This window comes from Metopolophium dirhodum, chromosome 5 (genome assembly GCF_019925205.1).
Source record: "Metopolophium dirhodum isolate CAU chromosome 5, ASM1992520v1, whole genome shotgun sequence".
Taxonomy (NCBI): Eukaryota; Metazoa; Arthropoda; class Insecta; order Hemiptera; family Aphididae; genus Metopolophium; species Metopolophium dirhodum.
The window spans coordinates 23,644,688-23,654,343 of NC_083564.1; the positions used below are offsets into that span (position 1 = coordinate 23,644,688).

At 29.1% G+C, this 9,656-nt stretch overlaps 1 protein-coding gene across 1 annotated transcript in view; it reads left to right on the forward strand.

Moving 5' to 3' along the window:
* Positions 1-5,269: 5,269 nt before the first annotated feature.
* The window catches only part of LOC132945658 (uncharacterized), a 56,822-nt gene continuing 52,435 nt past the window's right edge, over positions 5,270-9,656 (forward strand). Inside the window, 7 exon segments of the mRNA XM_061015426.1 lie at positions 5,270-5,562; positions 5,719-5,804; positions 7,764-7,887; positions 7,986-8,143; positions 8,208-8,290; positions 8,353-8,553; positions 9,293-9,373. Of these exon segments, the coding sequence (XP_060871409.1) occupies positions 5,744-5,804; positions 7,764-7,887; positions 7,986-8,143; positions 8,208-8,290; positions 8,353-8,553; positions 9,293-9,373 (708 nt within the window). The 5' untranslated portion in view covers positions 5,270-5,562; positions 5,719-5,743.

Sequence of the window (9,656 nt, forward strand, 5' to 3'; positions counted from 1 at the left end):
GTGACTCGATTTATACTTTTAGGCTTAGCCGCTCAGAATCTTAAATTTAGTTTGTTTGTTAAGCTAAATAATATATAACTGGTAACATTACATTTGAGATCACCCCGATGTACTTGGTCTGACGAGTTTCGTTAATAGTTTTATTTAATCTTTTCATGGTAGACGATATACCATATACCTACGTTCTGGTGATGATATCGTAACTGGTAATGTAGCTCATAGTTTCAAAAGAAAATATCTAGTTGGAAAAAATTCATAATTTAAATGTAATCATATTACAATAATGTATAATATTATGCTTCATAGCCGAATTCGGGTAAAAACGGCAATACAGGTATAGACAATACTGTTCAATAAGTTATTGTCATCCGTCGATAAATCGTTCGTTACTTATAAATATATATATTATATATTATATAGGCATAGCAATTAATGCCAACAAAATTTTATAAATTTAATAATTAACTAAATAAAGTTTTTTGGGGGGGGGTTGAGCCCTCACCCCCCCCCCCCACCCTCAAATACGTCTTTGATTATTTTGCGTGTCGAGTGTTGTAAAACAAATTTATTTTTAGTTTTATAAGCAAATCTAATATTAGGTACTGCTTGATTTTTTCAAATGGATTGCATATACCTAACCGTCAAGAATCTTCACAGCGCCCGTAATTATTGCAGATATTCTGAATTGTGGACATGTGGTTGACTTTACGCTAGCTGTAAATTTCTAAGACGTAAAAATATGTTATACAATTTGAATTCAATACCTATTAAACGTTTTCCGTGTTGTTAAAAAAGTGAAAAAAAAATCCCGATAACCATAATTAAATATACTATGGATGTAAATTGTAGGTGTGAATATGAACGTTTTTATATATTATACACAAACAACGACGACTAAAAATCAAAAAAATGGAGTACTCGCACAGTCTGGTCATAAATATTTGTATACTTAGGTATCTAAGGTTAGGTCCTATAAAGGTATACCTGTATCATATTAATTCTAAATTTAACTATTTTGAACGTATCTCAGTTTATTATTAAATATAACGTACAAAGCACGTTTGTAACGTTTGTAGTTGCTTTCCTCTAATCCTCTTATAGGTATAAATTATAGTTCAATTTCTATGTTTCTATATAATATATTGGAAATATTATTAAGTGCCTATAATTGTGATTTTATATTCTAAACTGTGTGAAAATAATTGAAGAAACTACAGGTTAAAATTATAGGTTAAATCTATTAAATAAGTTTTCTGCGGAAGTTTAACGACAATCGTGTATAGAAAATGAGAATATAAACAACCAGTGAAAATTCGTTTTAGAGTTACATCAAAAACCAAAATCGATTTTGACGAAAACTGATTTCACGTAAAAATTCACTGTTTCCTTCATTTTTTTTTTGTTCTTCACGGCGCTTTTGAAAACTATTGGAAAATTTAAATTTTGAGATTCACTTTCCTATCAGAAAAGATACTGTTGAAGAAAATCCAAGCATTTTTACTGTCCTAAAAAGTAATGACAGACACACAAAAAAAAAAAATAAATAAATAAAAAAAACACATTATTGTAAAATCAATACATTCATCGCTCCGCTCAGAATCTAAAATGATTTTTCAGTATAAATTTATAAAATGTTCAAATTTTATGGCGAAAAATTGTAAATTTACAACAAGGTTCAACGTAAATTGGTTATTCTGTAACGCATTAAATGGCACTAATAAAATATGTATATTTAACATAAAAATTTTACGTCGGCTAACATACGAGTGACTGTGAAAGAATGTATAATTAAAAATACAAATAGAAAATTCAAAACAATCATAGGTGGAAGGTTCCAAAGAACGTCCGATGTACGACGATCGATGTATAGTGCTTCATACCTTCGTACCTATTAAGGGGATTCGATACCGTGATTTTCTGTTTTTGTCTAACACACGCGCGACATAGTATTTTAGACGTGTTTTTTGCCAAACATTCCAACTGATCTATTGAAGCGATAAGAATTCTGAAAACAGATTTGAATTCGTCGTCAAGTCTACTTGAAATCGACTTTCCCACATTTTTGATATTATACCCCAAATTCCAGAAAACGTCATATTAAAAAAGAGTATTTAAACATTTTTGTATTTCAATTTTTGGAGAAGCTAAAATCAAACAATCAAAATTATGAGAAAGTCGATTTCAAGTAGACTTGACAACGAATTCAAATCTTTTTTCAGAATTCTCATCACTTCATTAGATCAATTGATATGTTTGGCAAAGAATCCGTCAAAAATCCTATGTCGCGCGTGTGTTAGACAAAAACAGAAAATCACGGTATGGAATCCCCTTAAGTATAAACTGTTGATTTTTTTCGTTGTAGTTGTTATTATTCCAATTAAGTTAATTTTGAATTTTCATAGAACCTAGAAAAATATTATTTATATAAGTTATAAGTCTTGTAGAGTATAGAAAATATTATCTCATCAAAAACATAAAAATTCATAAAAGTTTTTCCTTCCGTAGCTAATATTAAAAATTTAGAAATGTTGATAGAAAATTCCCCACCAATTGTCCTACCTTAATGTGATATTGAAGTTAAAATTAGTATTTATATTACCTATGTGCTATTCAAAATTCTAAAATAGCAAAATATTATATGTTAAATGCTTGATAGATTTATATGGCCATCATAGATCAGTGATTCTTAAACTAGAGGCAAGACTATATACTGACATGTCGATTTTATTTAAACTATTGTCTTTAGGCTTTAAGAAAAAATGTTTAAAGTTTAATATTATTATAAAGTTATTTTCAAAAGTATACTAAAAACATTATGTGGTATCACCCGTATTAGACAATACGCGGTAAACCAACTATCGCCTTACCCTCGTATTCTCTAGTTAATGACACTCTCTAAAGTTAATTAGAATGGCACTGTTAACTCGTTGAGGTACGATGGTAGGCGCTTGTCAATTCTTAGTTCGTTCCTATCTAGTTGAAATGACTCAAAGATTACATATACCTTGGCACTATTCAGTTTAATAAAACTTCATTGACACATAGAACGTATATCCCGGCGCTGTTCCTATAAAAGGTAAGAACGTAAGAATGACTAAAATAATGTTTAACTCGGGTTTTCAGGTCGGAAACACTTTTATTATATTTAAAACAAACATAAATAAAACACTTAGCAAATTCAGATCGCCTAGCCCGTACTACGATCGGCGTTTCACACGCACGTCGTAGTTACGTCCTCGCCGAATCACTCAGCGACAACGGGGGGCCGTGCCTGCGCGTACGGCGGTGTTATATAGAAAGTATTATTGTCGCCTCAGCACATTATTGCTTCGCTGGCCTGACCTATGTCAATAATTTACAATTTGAAATATTCCCACCTATATTACATATATATAAAATAATATTATTTTGACGACTGCCTGCAATATACGACAATTAATTTACTATAATAATTTTAATAATTTATCTGTGTGAAATAGTACATGTAATTTTAGTATATAATTAAGAAAAAATAATTAGTGATAAGGGGCCTTTACAGTTTTAAATTACATTTAGGGGACCTCATCACAAAACAAATTGAGAAACACTGTCCTAGATTATACTGTAGAATATCTAAATAAATATAGTATATTAATACTAATGTATTAGATATATACATATTCAAAAATAAAAGTCTATCATGTACAAGTACAAGCATGCTTAAACTATATGCCACTCGAAATCTTATGTCTATTTGACTGTCAAAACAATTATTTTACCCTAAACCTTATTCACTTTGAATTGCATTCACAATTCACAAAGCTATTATATACTCTTTACAAGCTAAGAAACATACTTGGCGGCAGTGGCACAACCAGGAGGGGGGGAGGGGGTTAAAGGGTTGTCTTAATCATGATTTAGTTGTAATGTAACTGATAATTGAAACTGCACGGGCAAAATGCAAGCTATATGGGTTGGGTAAGATACTAAAAAAAAAGTATCATGATACACGCGTTTAGTGTACCCAGATACAAGATACAAGAGTTTCTATTCTATATTGATCTATGATATTACGCAAGGCGGATTTATAAAATTAATTATTTAATTTAAAAATCCACCTTGATATTACGTAATATTATTATCTATGATTCTGTGCATAGACCAGGCGCGGACTGGTAAAGTAGGGCACGGGATGCTACACAATTTAAAGGGCAAATAACAAAAATTGTTGGGGAAAATTTAAAACATGTAGGTTACTTATAAAATATTAACATATTTTATTTTGTTTGAAAAAAATATTGAATGTACGCTAAAAACGTAAATAAGTACCAAGTTACAACAAACTTTCAATCAAAATTGTACAATATTATAGATTACTAATAAACGTAATTTGGTCGTAACGATCTGCGTCTTATTAGGTGCCTACTGCCTAGAGTCTTTAAATATATAATAAATAATATCACAGATAATATTAGGCAAATATGTTTTAAGGCAAAGGATGCTGTAGCATCCCAGCCAGACCACGCCTGGCATAGATAATAGAAGAATGGATAGGCCGTGTGCCCGTGTCAAATGTCAATGCATACAACATATTATATTGTTCTATTTCTATGATACAACGCAAGTGGTTGCGGTCTTTAATGTGGAAGAGAGAAAGACAGTCTCTCACTCCAGCAAGTGGCGATTATGTTAGGTTACGATGTAAGGCCTATTCCATTGATATCAATACACTTTGCTTAGAAGCGCGGTTCAAGATAGAAAACCTATCTTAAACCCACAGATATAAATAATAAACTAGATTGCTAAGTAGTGATATGATGTGAAGTTATTTAAAAACATTTATTTATTATTGTCTAAATCGGGCAAATCAGTGAGAAGTGAAAAATTGTGTTATCAAAATTATAACATGATAAGACCTACGAATGACCTACTAGTAATGGCGGATGTGTGGCTTCAAACGTTTATACGGTCAGGAACCTAGCAATCTATAGTCTAATATTATCTACATCTGTGCTTAAACCGGGCTTAGAAGATAAAGGTCCGTGCCCCTTGCCACGACATCGTGTCTATAATATACTCGTAACTACGGACTCTGTAACTACAACAATGTTTGAAAATTAAATTGTTATCACCCGATTTAATTTTATCTTTGGACATTCGGATAGGCCCTATCGCAGAGCGTTATATTCAAGATAACAATATACTGCCGGCGAACATCCTCGCCCGCACATGGCAAACGCTTTTCAGAATTCAGATAATCAGATTGACTATAATTGAGTGGTAGGTTCACTGAATACTGATTGTTCACTGTTCAGGATTGTCCGATTGTCTATAAATTGATTGTCGCCGTCGTATTGTGCGTTGTGCATGGTTGTGCGGTTGTGGTGTTATCAACAAGTAAAAACAGAGTTTAGCCGAAATCGTTCTATTTTTATACTATTTGCAATGTATTATAAATATTATTGCTTATAGGCAGGTTGTAGTTTGTAATCAGTAATCACCCAATGATTAAGATATAATGGTTCATCTATCTTTCGTTTATTTTTAAGTTTCAACGGTTTCAGATTTGTACGGTTAATATTTGTGAGTAACATCATGACATTTTTACTCATTTAACATTTTAGCTCTTGAAGTTAAATAATGTAATTTCGTGATCATTGTTTTATGACTTATCTATCGTAATTGTTAATGTTGAAGATTAAAACAAATTTCAGTACAGTCTCATACTTTTTTTTTCAGACGGCTATAATATTCACCTAACATTATGAATCGTTCTAAAAAGATGCCTTGCTGTTCCCACTGCAATACTAATTATCAAATTGGAGGTAATTATAATATTGTAATTTGTGTGCTTTAATTGAAAGTAGGGATAATCATAGAAAAAATAATAATGTACCTAGTTATTAGTTATTACTTACAGTGGCGTTATTTCAGTTTTTAATAGAGGGGAGCAAAAGTTTTGACCAGCTCAAATGGGTAACTTAAAAAAAATCCGGTCACTTTGCTTGCAACTACATATTAATATTTTGTTCCTTTTCCTTCAAAAATTACACACATACACATAATATGACATATAGATACATTCCAACTTTCATACTCGTGCCCACATGCGTCTAAATATAAATATTTTCTTATATATTTATTTTATAACTATTCAACTATTAATTAGTAATTACCAATTTATCATTGTGACATTAATCAATTAGTACACAATGTAATATTTTCTCAAAACATAAAAATAGGCCTGTTTTTGCGCTAGTAAAATATAATATTGGTTAAACGAAAAGCACCCGGTGCCGGCCCATCGTGCTGCTTTTAAAATCAGACAGGGGCAAATGCCCACCTTGCCTCCTCAATAGTTACAGTTTTATGTACACAAGTACTTATTAAAGGAGATTTGTAAAGTAGTTTTCAATAAAAGTTGTATATTATTAATTTGACAAAATATTTATATTAACTCTTTCTTTCCTACCACCTCACTTTGTTATCACCTTTTCAATATATTTTCATGAGGCCAACTCCTTCATTTGACATTTTATGATCGTACCAATACAGTTGTAACAAAAAAAAGTGTTCATCTAGTTTTTATTTTTTTTCTAGTTATAAATTAAGTGCCTATGATGTATCAATTATGATTTATGACAACAATATTGGCAAATCACATTCAGACAATTTTATAACGATAGTATTATCCAAATTGAGATCTACTTAACCTTTTTACCGCTACACTATTGTCTATTTAACCCTGTATTATTACATTTAATATTAGAGTAAATTCACCTACATCAAAACTTTAAGTTAAGAACCTGAGTTCATACGTTGGCTGTTTTATGATATTTACATTTTTACGTAAGTTATGAGCGTGTAAATTATTACAATTTAAAAATGTTTATAAATTGCATAAAAATTAAAGTATTGTAAAAAACCAACTTAAGAGGATGTCAGCGCACTATTTGTTTCCTCTCTAGCCCACGCGCAACATAGACAAAATGCATTTCCCCAGAATCGTTTTATCTATGTTTTTAAGTAATCTTAGAGTAAAATTACTCATTACAAAAAAGATAGAGGATAATATTTTTGAGGGAATGACATAACGGTTTTATATTTTATTGTTATTTGACTTTGTATTCGACTATCAAAATAAACAAACAATTTTTGTAAATTTAAATTATGTTTAAATCGTTTTGAAACAATATTTAGAGAAATCGATATGTCATTCCCTCAAAAATATTATCCTCTATCTTTTTTGTAGATTTTGTATCGATTTCTCTAAATATTGTTTCAAAATGATTTAAACATGATTTAAATTTACAAAAGTTTTTTGTTTATTTTGAAAGTCAAATAACAATAAAATATAAAACCGATATGTCATTCCTTCTAAAATATTATTCTCCATCTTTTTTGTAGTGGGTGATTTTACTCTAAAATTACTTAAAAACATAGAAAAAAACGGTTCTGCGCAAATACGTTTTGTCTATGCGCGTGGATCAGAAAGAGAAAACAAATAGTGCGCTGACATCCTCTTAAGGATACAGTTGAATTCACTCTAGACAGTAATAAAAGTAACAACACTGGGTTGATTCTGCTAAACCTAAATTTGTTTAATTTGCGTGTGGGTCAGTGAGAGAATACACACGGTGCGCTGACATCTTAAATATTTGTCCAGCCCAAATTGTATAATGTTAATGTTATATATTCGTTTTTTCTTGTTTAGAAATATATATTAGTTGTACTTATACAAAATGTATAAAATATAATAACTATTTATTTGTCATTTATTATAGATGTATATGGACCCAAGAATCCAATGTTGTTAGTTTGCGGACATGATATGTGTAGAAATTGTATAAAGTACTTGTACAAGAAGAATAGACAAGTTATTTGTAAAGTTTGTCAAGCTGATTGCATGTATGAAACATTTTTATTTTACTTAATGTCAAATTATTAAATAATTAGTTTAAATTTATTTATTTTTAAATTTCCACACTATCTATTGTAATTTACAGGATTAAATGTGATGACGAAATATCAAACATACCAATACACTACTTTATAGTTGGTAAAGTATGGTACTCATCACACAACAGACAGCGTAAAATATATCAAGATATTTCTAATATTAAAATGACAAAATTTCCTTCAAAGTCTTTAATCAAAACTAAAAGTTAGTTATTATTTATACAAATTTTACTTAAATACATTTTTTTATTTTGTAATAATCATTATAGCAAATTGTCAAAATTGTCAAAAATATGCAGCTATCTTTTGTGAACAATGTGATGAGGTGTATTGTGCAGATTGTTCTCAAGAGGTAATTATTTCTAACTTGAACTTGAATTGAATATATTAATATTATTTTCATCAATTATTTAGATTCATATGGAAAATCATATAATGTCACAACATGATTTAAACAAACTAGATACTACACACCTTGAATTTCTTCAAGCATCCAAGTGTGATCTTCATTTGAAAATAAATGACTTTATTTGTATAACATGTGAAATAGAATTGTGCCCAGTGTGTGCTGTTGAAAATCACCGACATCATGAAGTTCATCATTTGGAAAAATATGTAAGGATTATGAACATTTATTTATTTCTGTTTTGAAATTATAACATAATTGTATAATATTTTGTAAATAAAATATTAGATAATAATTAAAAGTTACTAAATTTTAATTCCATTAAAAAAATCCAAATAGTAGTTTAAAATAAATGATGATGAGTAATTCAATATAAGCATAAAATAATCTGTATTAATATTAATTATTAGTAGAGGGGAAATATTTTAATGTACCTAACAAATAAACCAATTTAATTTGTACTTATTTTTATTGGAATAATAAATTACCCTGGTATAGGTAATTCTTTTATCAAACAACACTCATTATTTCAAAGTGTAGATTTTTTTGAAAATATTTTTTTACATAGTTTCAAGTTGCTTATAAAACAACGTTTTTATTAAAAAATTATATTTTTAAATATTTTTTATCCTTATAATTTTTTTACTTTTTTACTTTTTTGAATGACAACATAGGGTTTTAATTTTATATTTCAAAGCAGAATATTTTTGCGTAAAAATTCCCGTTTTTCTTCCTATCAGAGAAATTACTGTTGAAGAAAATCCAAGCACTTATACTGTCCTAAAAGGTGATGACAGACACAAAAATAAAAAAATAAACACACATCATTGTTAAATCAATACATTCATCGTTCCACTCAGAATCTAAAATGTTTATATTTATAAATTATATGATCTTATATACCTACCTAATATAATCAACTAGATAATATGTTTTCTTCTTTTTTAGAATATTAGCCAAGTACAACGCTTAAATGAATATTCATTAAAAGGAGATATTTTACTTAAAAGATTGAAACATTATCGAGATGTAAGTACAAGCTTTGCATTATCATTAGTAAATTTTAGATGTATGAATGAAGTATAGGGTATAACTGTATAAGTATTGTATAAATATAAATAAATAATATTGCATACTCTCTGTGAAGAATATTCTTCATAAACTATACTTTTAATCTATGGATAGAAAATACTAATGTCTAATTGATAGATTCATAGACCATAGCATAAAGAATAATGAGTATGCTTAATGATAAGACTGCATATATTTTTTTTAAGGGGTATTGTAAAGTTAATATATGCAACCAACAATA